The sequence below is a fragment of the Poecilia reticulata genome, linkage group LG17, assembly GCF_000633615.1.
Source record: "Poecilia reticulata strain Guanapo linkage group LG17, Guppy_female_1.0+MT, whole genome shotgun sequence".
Lineage (NCBI taxonomy): Eukaryota > Metazoa > Chordata > Actinopteri > Cyprinodontiformes > Poeciliidae > Poecilia > Poecilia reticulata.
The window spans coordinates 11,256,743-11,275,934 of record NC_024347.1 but is presented as its reverse complement, the minus strand read 5'-3'; the positions used below and the strand labels follow the sequence as shown (position 1 = coordinate 11,275,934).

At 38.6% G+C, this 19,192-nt stretch overlaps 1 protein-coding gene across 1 annotated transcript in view; it reads left to right on the top strand.

Moving 5' to 3' along the window:
* Positions 1–7,417: 7,417 nt before the first annotated feature.
* The window catches only part of LOC103479349 (integrin alpha-6-like), a 19,583-nt gene continuing 7,808 nt past the window's right edge, over positions 7,418–19,192 (top strand). The window contains exons 1-11 of the mRNA XM_008433718.2: positions 7,418–7,690; positions 15,143–15,270; positions 16,144–16,223; positions 16,359–16,620; positions 16,842–16,973; positions 17,289–17,502; positions 17,601–17,794; positions 17,875–17,972; positions 18,638–18,765; positions 18,843–18,932; positions 19,078–19,080. Coding sequence (XP_008431940.1) covers positions 7,509–7,690; positions 15,143–15,270; positions 16,144–16,223; positions 16,359–16,620; positions 16,842–16,973; positions 17,289–17,502; positions 17,601–17,794; positions 17,875–17,972; positions 18,638–18,765; positions 18,843–18,932; positions 19,078–19,080 — 1,511 coding nt within the window. The 5' untranslated portion in view covers positions 7,418–7,508. The remainder of the gene's footprint in view (positions 7,691–15,142; positions 15,271–16,143; positions 16,224–16,358; positions 16,621–16,841; positions 16,974–17,288; positions 17,503–17,600; positions 17,795–17,874; positions 17,973–18,637; positions 18,766–18,842; positions 18,933–19,077; positions 19,081–19,192) is intronic.

Sequence of the window (19,192 nt, the reverse complement as noted above, 5' to 3'; positions counted from 1 at the left end):
TATGTCTTATACACTACAGACAAATGTTATCTGCTTATTCATACTCTGTAATGATTTGATTCATCAGTGAATCCAAGGGCTAAACTAACACCTGAGCTTTGCTGAACCAGGACATGTGGCCTCAGGCTGAACCAGACTGGGTGACGCCCAATTCCTGAGGGTTTCTACAAACTGGARGATAAGAAAGTGGAAATAAAGACAACAAAACATTCAAACACATCYTTTTGTATTTGCATTCATTTGTCAGCCTGTATGTTTTTAGCTGAGACTAGATTTAATTGATAAGTCTCTTTAATTTTGTTAACTAAACATATGTACGCATGGATTTAAAATTAGACCACATGTTCTAGCAAACAAACTGTTAAAACGTGGGTGCGTGGATATGAAAAAAAAAGTAAACAGATCTGCAGACAAGCACAGAGTGTTTTCTCTGATATTTACAAGGTTTAAAATGAACTAGACTTTGAATTTGACATTTCTGGAGTCTTAGTACAGTGTAAATCTTGCTGTGAGCTCCTGGAATAAGCAATTCATCTACTCTCCCATTGTGTTGCCATGATAACTGTTTATATCTTTTCAGTCTGTGTGAGTCTTTGTTCCTCTGAGAAATGTCTTGATCCTGAACAACCAAAGCAGCTTGCCAAACTGTGAACAGGAGCGCTGTGTTACATGTGTGTGTGTGTGGATGGTATGCATTGCCCGAGGCTGTTCCAAATTACGTCTTGTTTCTATTGTTTAGAGATTCACATCACTTAAATGTTCACTAGGAACACAGCACTCAGTGCAATCCTCTTTTTCTTTGGACTAGACAAAAACAGGTTTTACAGCTTGTATATATATATATATATATGCTGTTCCAAATTACGTCTTGTTTCTATTGTTTAGAGATTCACATCACTTAAATGTTCACTAGGAACACAGCACTCAGTGCAATCCTCTTTTTCTTTGGACTAGACAAAAACAGGTTTTACAGCTTGTATATATATATATATATATATATATATATGCCACATTAGCAGTAACCATTTCTATTTATGGACTGATGATGCAAGGAACTGAGTACACTCTTTGGTCATATTAGATAAACCTAAAAGGAACAAAATCCTTTACCCAAACCAGACACATTTCCCTTGATTGGTTACATCATTTTACCAAGTGAAACAAACTCATTTTCAATAAAAAWTGTTTTGTGGCACAAATGTACTCATGGTAAAAAGAACATGCAACCTCTCTGTTAATTTCAAAGGTTTTGTGTGATAAATGATCTGTGTGATGGTGTTGTTTTCTTTGGCTTTTGAGTTTTGGGTTTCAACTTGTACAAAATTGCAATCTATTCTGAGAAGAAATGTGTTCAAAACATGGATTAGTAAATCTCGATTTGCTGCAATATACATTAAGTTGATCTTAYGATAAAGAAATGCCATGAGCTCAGATAATATAATCCTCTGTGTGATGTTTAATTTGCCTAGGTTTTTACAGTGAACAGTGGAAAGTACTGGTTTCCACCGGGGCGTGTGAAGCTGCAGTATCAAAGAAGTGATGCATCATCTTCAGACTTGTTCAGGCAGATCTCTCTCACACAAAGCTGAGTCTGACTGAATAATCCATTAAGCACGGTAGAAATCAGAGTTCCTCAGGGCCAAACAAATGGTATTGTAGCTTCTTTGATGCATGACGTCTGGGTCATGCATCAAACTTTGTGCTTTCAGCAACAAAATTGAAAAGATCCCAGTTGTAAAACAGGCGATGGCTATAAAAACRGCACTTTGGAGAGGATAAAATCCTTTTGTTTTAYGTGACAGTTTGAAAAAAAAAAGAAKACAATCAGTACTGATGAGCCTGTTGTGACCGGACTTGGTCCTCATCAGTCATAATCTGCTGTGGGATATGCTCCTGTTCTGTGTTACCTTGACAAGCTGATCGCAAAAACAACTGTGCACCCAACTTACTGCTAGTCATACTGTAGCGTCACATTGTGACAAAGAAGAGAAAGAGTAGRGAAGAAATAAAACATATATACTGCAAAGCTAAAAAGTGAACAATATTTRCAAAAGGGGGRAAAAAATAAACCGCCTAGTACAAAAAAAAAATCAAAGACAGTCCCTTTCAATCACCTTGGAGAAGCGTGTCATGTCTTTACATAATATGATGCCATTTCATAGTCAGTTGTCAGAATAGCATTCCTGCTCTCCGCTACTACAAGAGCAGGTGTAATCTTTCTCTTGTCAATCCTAAAAACATCCATATGTGCATTTTAATCTGTAGATGAAATGCACATATTGATGTTTTATTTGTTTTATTTCTGCTGTATATGTCATTCAATATACTGTTCAGATTCTGAAACTGATTCAGTTATGAATGCAACAGCAAAGACTGATGAAGACCAAGCTCGGTGACATATTAATATCTGTATTAATATAATTGTTAATTATASAATTTGTCTGTTTTTTAGACTGGATTATACTGAGAAATTTTGATATAGAACATAGAGTAAAAAAAAAAAAAGTTACTTTTAAAATGAAAAGTGATATCCAATGGAGAATGTCTGGATTTTATGCTAATGCAAGCTGCTGTTGGCTAACAGAAACAATGTGTTCAAATAAAATGTTCTTCCTTTGGTTTTATGCACTTTACTCCCTGGAATATGTGATCCAKCTTAAGACTGACTTACCATTGAGCTCAATAACAAGTGAAATGGTATTGCTGSTATTAATGAAAAAAAAACACACTAGTTGAGAGAAAAGTGGACATAAAAAGTGGGAACAAACTTAACCGTTTCACCCTTCTTTGCTTTCCAGCTGCTACCAAGTATCAGAGCTGAATGTATTATGTATTATGTATGTATTATATTTAGTCAATAATGCCTTTGAACAGGGACATTTGACCTTGTAATAACATCTATCTTGATTTCTTTGACTATACAATCTTTCTGTTATAAAGCAAATTACTGCCATTTTTCAGGGTAGGGTGGACACTCATTGTGTCAGAGTAAAGCAGTAAATAAGAGAAATAAAGTTTGACCTTTTGATGATGTTCTAAAACCTCTTTCACTTTAAAGGAGAGGAGAGAGCTCACTCTTTGAGGAAACTGCAACATTCATGTATGTCATTTTTGATTGGCAAGATGTCTAATAATGTGCATCTTGTGCAGATTTTAGATCATAAATGTTTCTTTTTTGAAAATCCCCCCACATTGTTCTAAATACTAGAGCACAGMTCACAATAACAATATGACTTCCCTTTATAACGGTTTACCTTCTCTGAAAAKGAGATAAGTTTAAAGAGCATAAATATGAGAAGATAAGGTATAAAGACAATGCACCTGACAACACATGAACCAAACATTATCTTTTCAGTAACATTGTTTCTTAGAATGTGTTTTTCCTCCACCAAATGAACCTTTTACACTTTGTGAACTGCTCAGATTACTTTTTTTTTTCTTTTTTTTTACACCTGGGCCCATTAAGATTGAGGCCCAGCCCAACAACAGCAGCTATCTCGTGTTACATCCCCTGGCCAGGCCTGGGACACACACACACACACGCACGCACGCACGCACGCACGCACGCACGCACGCACGCACGCACGCACGCACGCACGCACGCACGCACGCACGCACGCACGCACGCACGCACGCACGCACGCACGCACGCACGCACGCACGCAAGCACGCACGCACACAGTTAACTCCCAAGGTAAATGTACAAAGAACTGTGCCCTGAAGGTGTTGCGGTAACCACTAGACTAGACCAGACAGCTGCAGTTACTTTATGTCAACTGTAATCAAAGCGCTCATTAAAATCTCTAGTTTAGCCTGTTTAGCTTCTACTATCATATTGAATCAATACAGTGATATGAAGCAGGATGTAAATTAGGTTTCACCTAACTGCTAATTGATAAAGCCACTTTTACTCTGTTTGATTGTACATAAGACACCCTAATCCATTCGACACAATGTTTGGTGTGGTATTAATGCCAAACATCCTGATCTGATAAGCAAATGTCAAAGCATGATTATAGAGACAAACTTTCACATGAATGCAGAAGGGATATATATTCCTAATGTACTCATGTAACAGCAGAAATGTTCCTCTGGCTTTAGAAATGTCGAAATAGGGAATACGTGTTTGCCACCTTCAGTTGGTGTTGTTCTTACAAAAACATTGCACTCTTGCTTCACTGCAAGAGTGCAATGAGCCGGCTACTGTTTTTGAACAGACACAGTTCAAAGTTTCAAGGTTTGAAACCCAGAAGAACACTCAGCTTGTCTCTGGTCAGAGCCTTGCAGTCTTATGCCAGATTTACGTATGTTCTGAAAGAGATTCATGTTCAGATATTTCAAATCTCAGGTGTTTCACTCGTTTCTTTTCCCAGATATCTCAAATACTAAGGTGAGGGAGAAGAACTCAGGCAAAGTGCTGTGTTTTAGTTTGCCTTAGTTGTGAAAGAGTCTAGATTTGGAGTTCAGTATGAGTATTTAAGTTGATAAAACAGCCCACAGTGAACTGTGCTCCACCCTCAGGGGAGTTTCTTGACTTTATTCTGAGCTGCGGCTTTAAGGACAAATAAAGGGCTATGATTCAGGCAGGTCCGGGCGCTGCCTCACTCCCCCACCCCGTCCTGTGTGCTTTGTGTGTCAGAGGATTGCTCTCACCATTACAGCTATTCTTCAGCATCTGAGGGAATGCTTGGGCGCCTCAGCTACAGAACGTGCTGTATGGAGAGGGGAGTACATGACTCCGATCTTCAGTGGAAATCAGTGGAATAATTTGCTTTTGAGTAAAATAACGAACCTTAGTTTCTATAGGAAAAGAAATGACTTGTGAATAAAGCTAGAAAATTGATCACTGTTAATGTTTTGGACTCAATCTGTCACTGTGAATATCCTGTTAATGTGGGATATTTGATCAATTCAAATGAAAGTAATAATCATCATCTTTGACATTGTCACTGTTTTTAATGATGCATCATTCTTCGGTTCCCACCAAAGAATGACGCATCAGACCTCTGACTGATCAAGAAAACAATGTCAATGGCTTGTCTGGCCCGGCTTCCATGTCCAGGCTGAAGAAAAGCCTCCCCACAACATAATACTGCCACCACTGTGTTTCACAGAGAGCATGAGGTTTTCAGGGTTCTGTTTTCTTAAGCTCACGGACTGAATGGTGATTCTTGAAATGTAGAAACCTTGGTATACTTCTTTATGACCTAACCCTGCTCAGAACTTGAATGTCTTTATCTCTGTGGTGTTGTTTGTTCACTAATGTTCTCTGATCAACCTCTAAGGCCTTCAGAGAAATGCAACATTTGTGAGATTAAATTACTCTAGAAGTAGGTAACGTCTTAAGTTGGTTATTGGCACTGGATTTTCTTTAGGGTGACTGGAGTAAAGGAAAAGCTTCAAGGGGCGTGAATACTTTTGCAAGGCAAACATGATTGAATACCAGCACAGAGTTAACAGGTAAGCGGTCTCCAGACTTTGGAATTCCACAAAAATTAGATTTTGAAATGATCAGGACATCTGTCTAATGGGGACAAGAAGAATGTGTGATTCTGATTTCATTAGTCTTCAAATATGAATCAAACGGACCTTGTTTTCCCGGAATCTAATATAAGAAGTCAGAAGTCAACTTGAAGTTGAACTTCCAACGAGTCGATACTAAATTAATCTCATCCTGTTAACGAAGACTTAAGTAGATAACAGATGTGCAGAGGGACTGCATTCCTCCTCTGACCTTTTTGTTTTCTRCAGTGCCTTTTTCCACAATTATTTGGGCCTTTTATAGAACTATGTGAGGGCAGTTTCTTCCTCCCTCTCCTGTTCCTCTCGGCCCTCTTTCTCTGTGCAGACAAAGCCGGCGTTGTCCGCTGAAATTCTGTGTTGCTTTGGGTCAGTATCTAATGGAATGCCTCGGAAATCGTCTAGTGAAGGCAGTCTCTTAAACGCGTTGGTCTGTGCCCTCTTCAATATCGCACTTCTTCTGGTTCGGTGACTCACGCATCCTAAAGAGACGACATGACAGCTATGGCAATGCTTCGTTTCGAGGGATATTTCAAGGGGGATTGTTATTTCAAAGAGCGACACATTTTGAGCATTAAATATTTAAAGGGTGGTTGTTTCTTCTGCACTTCTAAATCTGATGTAAATTTGTTACAACGTTAAATCTTTGAACCGCTCTCACCTCTGTCACTTCCACTCTAGATCATTGTCTCTGCTACTGTTCTCCGGAGGAAGAGAGTACAGATTGGTATTTATGGCAAAATGAACATCTAGAGCAACATAAATGTCTGATGAGGGACATGCGGGCAACAATCAGAACAAGAAKGCAAATTATTTTTGCCAGCATTTTTCTCTGCCGTGAAACTCGTGTGTTTATGCCCGTTTCCAAGGGAGTTTAAAGGCAGCCTTTACTATGGTGTTACATGGAGGAGATTTACTGTCTGAGGGTGCCAGTGTAATCTGAAGCACCGTTTCAGTCACTGCACATGGACAATGTCTTGTCGAACTTGGACTCTTTCCCAAAGATTGTCGATGATGACTGCATGTTTTTCTCCRTTCTTTTTAGCTAAATATCTGAAGTCCAGTCAGACTGAAACTAAACAACCTTGCAACAGTAATTTTCAAGGCCAGCTGAAGAGTTTAAATTGGATTTATGTCTGGACTTTTGACATCATACAGAACAAAACAGAGTTAGATCAACACTGTATGTGTGGAATTATTTTTACTTTTTAAATCCCAAATAGTATTTTGGATGTTGTTAAAAAATTWAAAAAAAGGTTTCATTTTGGTTTCATCTGACTGGAGCAATTTCTTTCACATGTTTATAGTGTCCCAAACTCGAAGCATTAGGSTTTTTTATGGTTATCTTTTCTTCTTGCCACTCTTGAATAAAGGTCTATGACTAACCCTCTTTACGGATTATTTCAATAGACAGTTCTCCTGTCTGCTTTTCTTCATGCTCCCTTTACCTGGTCTTACCTGAGGGCGATGGATTGAGCAGCTCCCTGATAGATATTTAAATCTTTCAGTACTCTATTTTAAACTCGGGAACAACTTGGCCCCTGACTTGTCTGCTGTTTTCCTTTGTCTTTAATGCTGCTGTTTCTTCATTAATATTAATACTCACACATACTTTGAGGCCTTCTYGAGAAAAACTGTATTCATACTTAGACGACACAAACGTAGATTTTGTTTAGGTGTTGTCTGAAATGAATTCATCTAGTAGTATCAGAGTTACAACATGCTTGTCACAAAGCTCAGATTTTTTTTTAAAATTTATATTAAAAAAAAAATGTTACTCTAAATCCTGCCGTTTCCTCCCGTTTTGTATTGCCTTGTTTTGTTGTGTTGTTGTTTTAGGTGTGGTGGGCTGGTGAGTGTGGCAGAAAGACCAGTAGGAGGGGCTGCCTGTGGACTACACTCAGCCCTCCAAGTCCCTATCTGTCGCACTCTGCACCTTCTGYACCAAAGACTCACCTTTCTTCTCGTCGGGGAACTTGCACTCTCTCATGGAGGGCAACAACACCACCCGCGGGCTGCGGCTGCTCGCCTTGTTATTGGCATGTGGCGGGCTGCTGTCTGCGTTTAACTTGGACACCGAGGACGTCCTAAGGAGAGACGGGGACCCGGGCAGCCTGTTCGGATTCTCTCTCGCCATGCACCGGCAGCTTCATCCGGAGGACAAGAGAATGTAAGAAAACAATGTCTTGTCTTAGAGGGACACCATTGCTTGCGGCGTCCTACGAGTTTGAACTGCGTCTTTTTCTTCTTTTATTTAAAAATAACTTTAGTATCCATGTAATTAAGACGTCACTGCAGATTAGACSGCAGTTAGTTTATTTTAGGCTCTTGAAGTGTCTTCAAGGCCAATGAACTCGTTTTAAAAACGAGCCTGGGAGCCAATTAAGTTTCAACAGWGWGCTATAACRCAGTAATGTGAGCTCAGGTATGTGACAGGTTGTTAAAAGTTTTTTTTCTCGCCTCAATGTCTTTAAACCCGCCGCATTCCATCGCTAATGTAGCTCCTTCTGTACATTTGAGCACCTGTCGTGAGTTAAACACCAAGTATGCACTTGTTAATATTTCCCTAGGTTACTCATTATCAGTTTTTATTGGACTTCCTCCAAAGGTTTCCAATACGCTTGCGCAAAGGATTACCCCTTTTCTGTCTTCTGATGTTGTGTTTAGATGAGGCCATTTTTTTAAAAGTGACTATAAGCATCTTCTTAGAGAAAATTTTAAGAGTTATGAACAGTTATTCTGCATAATTACTCAAGTTTATTTGTGTAACACATTTCAGCAACAAGGGAGTTCAGAGTGGTTTACATCATAAAAAACACAAAAGGTACAAAGTCATGAAACACATAATCAACAATCGAAGCGTGAGATTTTGTTAAATTCAACTTGCTTTCAAATAGATGCTGGATGTGACCAGAAATCACAGCAGATAATTTATTTGATCTGGACCACACTGAATATTGTATTTTATTTGTATGTTCAGTATCTGAGGAAAGCCTTCAAAGTTYGACTAAATGTGCTTCTAGTTAGGATTGAAAAATACTGTTACTAGTCAAAGTGTGCTWATTGATATTATATATTTTAATTGTCAAATATCTTGGAGTTAATTCCATTTGTCTGTGAACAGAGATCTTCATTTGGTAATGTAATACATGCAGGTTTTGAACATTTCAGACAGACTGTATTTACAGAGAGTGGTACAAACCATGTTTGAATAATGYGTAAAATGCTTTTAGTTGCTGCTTTTAATGCAGAAATGATCAATACTCAGGCTTTTCCGTCTGCTTTTTTAGAGTACAGCAYCTCTCAAAAGTGGACAAACCCCTYTAATAATGCCAGGTTTTTKTTCCTTGGACTGCTAAATTCTTCAAAAACATTTTCCGCATTTAATATGACACATATCCTGTATACGTCAAATAAAAACTAACAAATCTGTTTGAAGGGAAGTGTAAAAAGTTGCAGGAACYGGGTTGCATAACTGTACACACCTTTAAACAAATACGTTGTTGAAACGCCTTTTAATTCCAACTGTATCATTCAGATTTCTTGATTTCACAGTTGTCGTAAAATTCAAACTCCATTCTTTAAGGGCATCCTGCAACTTTTATGTCTCTCTGCTTCAACACATCTGGCTTCAATATTAGCTCATTAACATAACTCTGTGAAGCTTGACTGCGTGCTAGTGAGGCAGTTTAGACATTTAATTCACGTGTGTATGACAAGGAATACATCTAAATGTTGCAGGGTTTTGYTTATGTGCTTACAATGATCAGTTCTTCCAACCATCGTCCAGTTTGGACCCCGAAACTTCCAGGTATTTGCTAGAAAGCTGAAAGCGGTGAGAGGTTTCAGTTTTGGCATCACAGTGAGTCTGAGCGTACATCCAAATAGTCGAAAGATGACTGCGGGCAAGAGATATATCCTGATAATCTTAGCAGATTAGAAAACTTTCTGCAAGGTAGAGTGAGCAAATAGTAGCGAGTCAAGATGCGACATGCTGATAGACTTTTACCTCGGATACACTAGTTGGGTGAAAAGTTGCTTCAACAAAGTATCTGTTTAAGGGTGGGAACGCTTTTATTTTAAGTTGCTTCTTCACATATTCCCACTAACAGATTTCTAAATTAATCGGCAGAACTGCACAGGATAAAAGCCAAATTAAAACCTTAAAATAAATTTAAAAAAAATAATAACCCCCCCCCCATAAAACTACCCTTTGTGGAAGTCCCAAATAAGAATCTACAAATCCAAAAAATGGATAAAATAGTAGCAAATCAAATGGCAACCTCAGGCAAATACAGTGCACTGTCATATTTTCTTACCGTGGTTGCACAACCTCAGGGAATACCACMTTGCTATTGTGGTAATATGAATATGTACAATAGAAAAATGCAAGTGACAAAGAAAACAAACAAAAAAAACCCTTCCAACTTTCAAGTACACAGGCCACACCCCGGGCTACCCCGCCCTGGTCAGTGAGCCGCATTGCTCATATCAAAAACCGCCACTKTCTGAACAACAGAACAGATTCTCCCCCGGTGTAACTTCCTTTGACCTGTTTACATTCAGATGTGTCTAAAGCTCTCAAATTACCTCATGTCAAATGTATCATTTTTTACATTCTTTTACTGCAGCTCTCCACACCACTGCTTTTATTCCAATCTGTGTTTAAATGAAAGACACATGGTCACCAGCATGAGACCGAGGCGAACACAGAGCCCCCCCCTCCTCCTCAGGTTATAAAGTTAAATACTAAACCACTGAGCGCAGACGGATCTGCTAAATTGGAGAGAAATTAGCCAGCCGTCGGCTTGTTCTGGCATCTCACAACGGTGTTTATTATTATTGTCTGTGATGAAAATCAATCTTGGAGTTTTGTCTGGTTCTCATGAGATTTTTTTAAAAAGAGCAGTACAACTATTGTTGTTTGCTAAACTGCAAATACAACTATATGTCAGATTACTGTGGGTTGTTTTACCAAAATGGTGCATGGTGCTCATGTTACTGTTATAAAACTGTTATCTCTGATATGTGTAATTTTCTGTATCACTATAAGCTGCTTTAATGGTGAAATCGAGCACTAATGTTGCAACTGAGCACTAATCATATTTAGCAACATTTTAGACCCCTCACTGTGCTGCTTTGTGCATCCTAAGGAAAAAGAAGAGGAGAAAGTTAAATTATGCTTAATGTTAATAAAAGAAAAAAAAACAGTTTTCCCCCTGAGTGTTCTTGGAGGTCTTTTGCAACAGCATGTATGCTTAAGTGTTGGCTTGTTTTACAGCTGGGTGTGCTTGGTGAGTCACAGCCCTTTCATTGCCCGTCATTCATGGTAGCGCTTGGTCACACTTATATCCTTCACAGCCTCTTATTTCCTGAAATGAYGACTTTCATTTGTACCTTCAGGATAGGAGAAAACCTGTATGGGTGCAGGGTGCTGTAAATATACGCACGTGTGTTTGATAATTAAAGGAAGATAGAAGACGAGCAAGAAGCACAAAGCACTCAGATAATGTGCTGTTAGACAGAGGAGAAAGCAAYGCAGCCAGTTGTGGAAACTGGGAGGTACCGTGAATGTTTGTGCTGAGGTTAGCGTTATATGGGGAAACATGTGGTTTGTGTATTTGATAAAGAAGAAGCACGAGCATCAGATTTAGGCCTCCGTCCCTGTGGCCTCCGGTTACTTAAGGTTATCTACCATCAAAGGGGAAGGAGCTGAAGGTAACTGCTTCAGGAATGTTGAAAAGACTGTAAATCAGTTTTATATCTGGGCACCAAACCCAGATATTATTCAGCCTGTCAGATCCAGCAAACTCAATGCAGACAGAGGGAAAAGTTGGGTAACTGTTGTCATGGATTTGCGGATCTGCAACCCATTTGGTAGTTCATCGAGAGCCACAGGATGCTGCTAAGCAACACACTCTGTCCAAGAAAGCAGAAAGTCAGCTGTTATACAAACGACATACCTCTTTCATTAGGATGTTTCTCCAGTGGGCACTGGAGCCAGTCTGTGCCATGCTGCCGCCTCTGAAAGCAATCACTTTATCAGATGATACTGTCTAGTACATGCTTCTGCGTTTTTTTCAAGATTCAACGAGGTGTTTCGATGCTTTGCTTTTGGTCTTTATTGACATGAGAGCATCAAGCAATTGTGGATTTGTCTTACTCACATCCATGGTATGAAACTCCTGTTGCACTACCTTTCAAAGGTGCTCTACTGAATTGAGATTTGGTCGTGGTGGAGGGGTAGTAAACTCACTATCATGTAGGTATCAGTTTGTGATGATTAGAGCATTGTGTTATGGTGCATTAACATGGTGCATGCAGTGATTAAAAGATGAGTACACTGGTTAAAAAACCAAAAGGTTCCCAACATACGCTAAAAAAAGGGAAAAAATCTTTAAATCAAGTGCTTCACTGAAAATTTACAACCAACAATTAGGCTAAAGTTACAATTTAAAAACATAAAAATTTTAAATAAAAAATATATATGAAAAACAATTTAAAAGCAAAAAAATGGAGTAAAGTTATGACAGAAAATGGCTACATTTCATGTTGTATTCACCATTTTAAGCAAATGGATCCTCAGTTGTGTCTCAAACATCTGGAAGTAGACTGTTCCACAATGTTGGTGCACAAAATGTAAAAGAATGAAATGTAAAAAAAACCCCAAAAAGCAGCCTGAAATGTTTTTACTACGATATGCGAGTTGCTAAAACCAGCTGCCACACAGACAGWTCATTCCTGCAGGCTGCCTCTGTGATGGACACAATGAACACCTTACAGACTGAACAGTCATTTACTCCTCTGTCTAACAAAATAAGCACATTTTTATGGCCACAGTTTACATTTCTTTTTTTTCACTTTTTAACATAAAAAATGGCTGTACATACATATGCATACTATTACTTTATCCTTCATTTTATTTCCAGCTGATTCTGATTCTTGTAATGTTGATGGGTAAATGCATGRAGTGGCTGCTGTGGGATTGGCTGTATCTCTGTTAACAAGGGTGCCTCATAAAGTGGCTGGTTAGGGTTTGTGTGTGTTAGGCATGCTTTCACTTGGGCCCAAACACTCCTGATGTGGTCAAAGCCTGCCTCTCAGGGCTGCCTCTGCTGGTGGTAAATGATAAGCAACTGAGTGGCTGTCAATGGAGCAGTGGGTCAGTTTTATCACATCTTGCCAGCACTTCAACCCTTTGTCTCGAAGCCTTGCGTACTGATAAAGATGCAATGTGTCTTTTGGCATAGCCTCTGTTCCTTTTCATAAGTTATTGTTCTGAATTATACAATGACATATAAAATAATTACATGTTTATGAAGTAATTTATGACTGTAGTTGTTTTTAATCTGCATAATATTACAGCTGAAGCTTGGGAGATTTTTTAAAATATGTTGAGTCATTTTTGACATACCAAACATAATGAACAAGATTCCTGCCTATGCAGAAATAAAGTTTTTACYGCTGCTAATACCATTATTGGAAAAACTACACTCCAACTTTCATTGGCTTATAGAACCATCTTTAGCAGGAATTAGAAGTGGCTATTCCATATGACTTAATGATTCTCACACATTGCTGTGGGTAGTTTTTGCCCAGCATTGCTTCAGTTTCTTGTGGCTTGCGGGCATTTGTTTTCGCACAGCTCTCTTAAGGCCCCGCCACATCGTTTCAATCAGGTTGAAGTCTGGACTTTGACTGAGATGTTGCAATATGTCATCCCCCCCCTTTGTGTTGTCAATTTGCTGCTGTGTTTGTGATCATTATGTAAAGGAATTCAAGTTTGATTTTTGTCAATGTGAGGTTCCCAGGTTCTGTGGCTGCTAAAAAAAATAATATTTTTGCTAAACATGGTGCTGTACATTATGATCTTCAGTCTCTACTGTGGTGGATCTTGTCTTATGATTCATTCACAGGCAGCCATGCAAATCTAAGTTGCGCTGCCATAGATTTTCAGAAAGAAACAGTTTTCCATKTTGACATTTTCTTCTACTAACATGTATCTAATTTGACACTTTTTCCATTAATTATTCTCCCCTCCCATGTAGACACGGTTTGCCGTCCCACATCTCTCAGATGAATGTTTATTGTCCAGGATAATTCCTGTTTGTTTACTCAAYGTGTAGAATTGTCTCCAGCCTCTGTRATATCAAATTTCAAGTCTCASACAGTTCCTGCTTCCAATTCAGAAACATGTTTGATTGGACACATGATGGGTGGATGAGGACACAAATTATAGTTGTGTGGTTCTGACACAAGGCCAAACCCATCCAGTGGTGAGAAATGGGATAAACATTGTACACTTGTCTGTTTTGCAAAAAAAAAAGTCTGTTCCTACATGCAGTCGCTTATCTGCTGCCTAGTCTTAAAATATTAACAAATCCTAAAGTGTATATATACAAAGGGACTGTTAGCAGCATGTGAAGTGTTCCCTAAAAGGATTTATTGTTTTTGCTAACTCTTCTGAGTGTTCGGTATGTTAGCATTTATCATAATTTATGCTCTCTGAAATGTAGATAAATAGTTTCATATCTCCCAGACTGAAAAGTAGACAAGTTAGGTCTGTGTTGCAAACATGCTAATTGCATTTGGTGGGTCGCTGCTCTACAGTACAGCCATTCTCAGCAGATTCTCTGAGGATGCATTGTTTTCCAGCTAAAAACAGTTTATCTGATTTAATCTAATGAAGACAGTATGGTGCATAGACTGTATGCTGTCCATAGATTGAGAGTTGTTCATTAAGCATGTGATTTGTGTATTTGATACACATATTGTTAGCTGAAAYGAGACATGGTCCAATATTATATTATATTATTTTAATTATAGTCTATGTAATAATTTTTCAAGCAGTTTTTCTGTTTGTGGAGATCCGACTGTACTGTATATATAGTCAGATGAAATGTCAAAAGGACTATGAAGTGTGTTTCGCTATCAATTATACCATTATTGCAATAATTATTACAAAATAACACTCAAAAAATGGAAACATTTTATCACGCTAGTAATGATAAGTGAATCAGGTATTAAATGCTATTTAAAAAAACTTACAGCTTTTTTAATAGCATTGATGAAAGCAGAATAAGTTTGTGAAGTCTACTTTGTAATTGTAACAATTATTACTTTTTGTTATTGTGGCCTTCATAAAGTGACACCGGGAGTCCAACTAGCTGAAGCTACGATAGTAAGAGAGTTGCGTGGTGCTCCACTAGTTTTAATTTTGCTCATGAAATGTTTTTAATTATTTGTTTTCTTGCAAGTGAGGGAAGATTGTAGTATTTYTTTCTGGCAGCTGGTCAGTAGTGTGTAGAAGCATTTGCATTACTCTTCAGATAAAACTCAAGTCACTCGGGTGATTTTCTAGCATCTCATTAAAATCACTTGAAGTAATATCAGGACTTGCAGCTATTTAAAGCCAAAGTACACTGTATTTGACTGTTTTTGTAGTCATGAGTGGGACAGTTTTCCATACAAAGAATCCACAGGAGAGCACTGTAACACCATGGCGGCCKATGTTCTCACTCATTTGTGTTTCTTCTCCTGACTACCGTTTGAGGGGAATGCAAGAGACTGCTTTGCACTTATAAAAGAATAAACTGTATTCACGTTTATGTGTTTATTGCAGACTGCTGGTTGGAGCCCCACAAGCCAAAGCACTGAATGGTCAAAAATCTAATGTGACAGGAGGAATCTACAAATGTGAAATGAGCTCCAACTCTGATGCGTGCTCAAGAGTTGTCTTTGATAATAACGGTAAGATATAGCTTTAAATGCACRTAGGGAATTATAAATACAGACGGTTGATCGTTAAATGCATCAAAAATGTTATTAGTCTCCTTAATATATATTGGTATATTACTTTTCTCTCCCAAATCAATAAAAAATAATGAGTAAATTCACTTTGTCAATAAGCCCTCATTTTGCTCACTGATTTATAGTTTTTTGAGAATCACACTATTGGCCCTTTGAAATTTTTAAAAGTAGTTACCCTAATATCTTCATGCTCTTTTATTGAGTTTTCATGTACTTCAGCTTCTTCCCACAGTTCTTAAGCTTGACCTCTGAGTTAATTGGTTGGTTGTGTGATGTGGTCTGGATCCTTTGTTGGTTTCTTTTTGTGAATTTGGAACCAAATTCTAAACGACTGAAAAAAATGAAATCTTAYTACGTAATCCAGATCTGTTCTTTATTGCAGGCAAAACAAAGCCAGACTTTCTGGTACTTCATAAGTTAGATTGTGACCCTAAAAGAAAATAATAAAATGTTATACAGCCATATTTTAACTTGCCATATTTAACTGACTAATGCTAACTCTGAGTTAGCATTAGCCACCAGGTAGAAGCAGCACCATTGCAATGTTATCAGTCATGGATCAACCCCGCCGAGGGAATTAATGCCACAGCTAATAAGTTAGCCTTTTAAAAAAATACATTTTACTGTTGTTTTCTAACCCTGTTTACATTTTARGGGTTGTAAAATAAACTGATTTTAAACGTAAACTGTACTTGACTCACAAGCTCAATCTGTGGAATCAACACATGCTATCATCAAAAGATATCCCACTTTTGGATTTGCTTTGTTAAAAACTTTTTGTCCRTCTCTCGTCTTTTTTCTCTCTTTTCATAGAGGATTCAGAAAATGAAAACAAAGAGAACCAGTGGATGGGGGTGACAGTCAACAGTCAGGGACCAGGAGGCAAAGTTTTAGTAAGAATCTAATTTCGTCATCACACTTAGACCACAGCAAGATCAACCAACTTAACGCACACACACACACAAAAAAACAGACTTCTTAAAAACGAAAACCTATCCGGCCTCACCTCTAACCCCTCTCTCTGGCAGACTTGCGCCCATCGCTACAAGCGGCAGAGAAACGTCAATTCTCCTCATGAATCTCGCGACATCATTGGCCGTTGCTATGTGCTGAGTCAGGACCTAACTATTGATCCCAGTTCAAGTGAAGATGGCGGAAGCTGGCATTTCTGCAACAACCGGAACAGAGGCCACGAAAGGTTCGGCTCCTGCCAGCAGGGCCTCTCTGCCACATTCGACAAGGACTTCCACTACTTCATCTTCGGGGCTCCCGGAGCTTACAACTGGAAAGGTAGTTCAAGTTTACAAGGCACATAAACAATGTCATAATTTTTCTTGAAGCTCAGTTTTATTGACAGATGAATTTGCTACTCACTCACATGTTGTGCCAAATGTTTGACATTATGCTTCATAAAAAAGAGCTTAGATAGAGAAATAGATAGAATTTGACTAATTTTGATTGCAAGTAAAATCATCTTTTTCTGCTTTTCTTCCTCCGCTSMTTGCTTTAAGGCGTGGTACGACTGGAACAAAAGAATGACACCTTAATAGATATGGGCATCTATGATGATGGACCATTCGAGGCAGGAGATGAGACTGAGAAGAAGCCTGACCTGGTTCCCGCTCCTCCCAACAGCTACATGGGTAAAATACGCAGTTATATTAATACCTATTTAACTTTTCCACATTTTCCCATGTTTCAACCRGACACTTTTATGGAATTTTTTTAGATCCAGGAGTATCTCCTGTCCTTGCCACTCTGTGTTGGTCTATCACATTACCTACTAATAAAATAGATTAATATAATTTTTTTAAAATGGCTGTGTTGGGACAAAATGTGATAGATGAAAAGGCAGCAGTATGAATAATGCAATATGATGCTGCAACAACACCAWATATGTCAATGTTACCAACTTACTTCCCTCTCATGTGAATTATTTCATAAACTGCTTGTTTTAGGTTTCTCTCTGGACTCTGGACAAGCTTTGACAAACAAGGGTCAGCTGACGGTGGTGGCAGGAGCTCCCAGAGCTTACTTCAGTGGAGCGGTGATTATGCTAAGGAAAGGTGGGGAATTAAGCAGGATCCTTGATGAGGAGTTCACCCTTAAAGGCGAGGGCCTGGCTTCCTCTTTTGGATACGACGTGACTGTGCTGGATCTCAACGGGGATGGGTAAGACTGCAGAGTTAACCAACACATCCTTAACATCTGCCCTCACTGTCCACAATTTCACTKTACTYYWMTGAGTCTGTGATCTTCTTCTTYGTTAGCTGGGAYGACATAGTTGTTGGMGCCCCTCAGTACTTTGAGAAGGACTCTGAGATTGGAGGAGCTGTCTACGTTTACATCAACAAGGCTGGAAAGTGGAAGGAYGTCAAACCAAAAAGAATAGATGGACCCGCATATTCTATGTTTGGCCTCGCCGTGGAGAACCTTGGCGACATCAACCAGGACGGTTACCATGGTAAGGAGGCATTATTTGTGTGTCTGTGTGTGTGTGCGTGCGTGTGTGTGTGACGTTGAAGCTTACTGCCCTGCTATCAGATTTTGCAGTGGGAGCTCCTCATGAAGACAGCGGTGCAGGCAAAGTTTACATTTACCATGGATCAGCCAGAGGAGAAATCACAGRCAAGGCATCACAGGTACGTAAAATAGYGCAATGTATTTTGTGGCAGAAGCAGCTGCACAGAATTATAAACGGTAAACACACAAAATAAAAAATAGAAAAAAACACTGAGATGAGCAGAGGTCAGACATTAGTAGTTATCAACACCATCATATTTCAGACGATATTTGTTAAAAATTGTGTTTTTATCATGACAAAATCTAACCAACATTTATTGTATCTTTATCTAAGATTGTTTCACTGTCGTTATAAGTTTACATGACGCAGTCAAATAAGTAACACTTACAAAACAAGGCAGCAAACAGCACCGTGAATTTTTTAAACCATGATGTCCATCTGTTCTTTCTGTGTTTTGGGTTTCGATATGTTTGATTCAAATGACTCTTGAGACTCTTGAAAATGTGTTCATTTTATTTGTCAGCATGTCCACATTGGTGTTTTTTTTTTTTTTACATACAATTCTTAACAAGACACGTCTGATTTGTTTCACATTTTAAAACATATTATCTTTTCCATGTTTTAATGCTGAATTACTGACTTTGCCGTTACCGTTCAACCTACAGTCGTGTCTTTAGTCTTCAAAACAACGTAGTTAGTATGTTGTTTCCATTGGACACCAAATGCAGATGTCTTTTTTTTATCCGTTAGGTAACCCACACCTTAACAAAGCTTGTGTTTTAGGTTTTGTCCAGCAACTCTGCTGGAGTGAGRCAGTTTGGCTATTCATTAGCAGGCAACATGGACCTGGACAAGAACTCATATCCAGACCTGGCCGTTGGATCCCTCTCAGACTCTGTCTTTGTCTACAGGTGAGGAAGTCAAAGCTGATGCACTGATGGACTGCCGCTTAGTGTATTTTCTCAGATTGTTTGTTGTTTCTTCACAGAGCCAGACCAGTTGTAAACATCCAGAAGAAAATTACGTTTTCACCAAGTAGAATCAACCTCAGCCAGAAGAACTGTGGCAACACTTTCTGGTACGGCTGACTCGTTTGTTTCTTCTTCAGTCTGTTGAGAAACTTTACTTACCGCAAMCCCCATTTCTTAAAAAAAAACGGTTGCTTTTTTAAACAAAAGCTTCAATTTCTTTATCTACTAACACAAGGAAATCTCTCTCACTAGTCAGTATGATACACAATATGGGGTTCATGAAAATCAGATGGTAAAACGGAGAATCTCCATTTCTTTTTTTTTTTTTTACAAATAGAATTTTTTTTTTCCAAATTTATAGAATCTG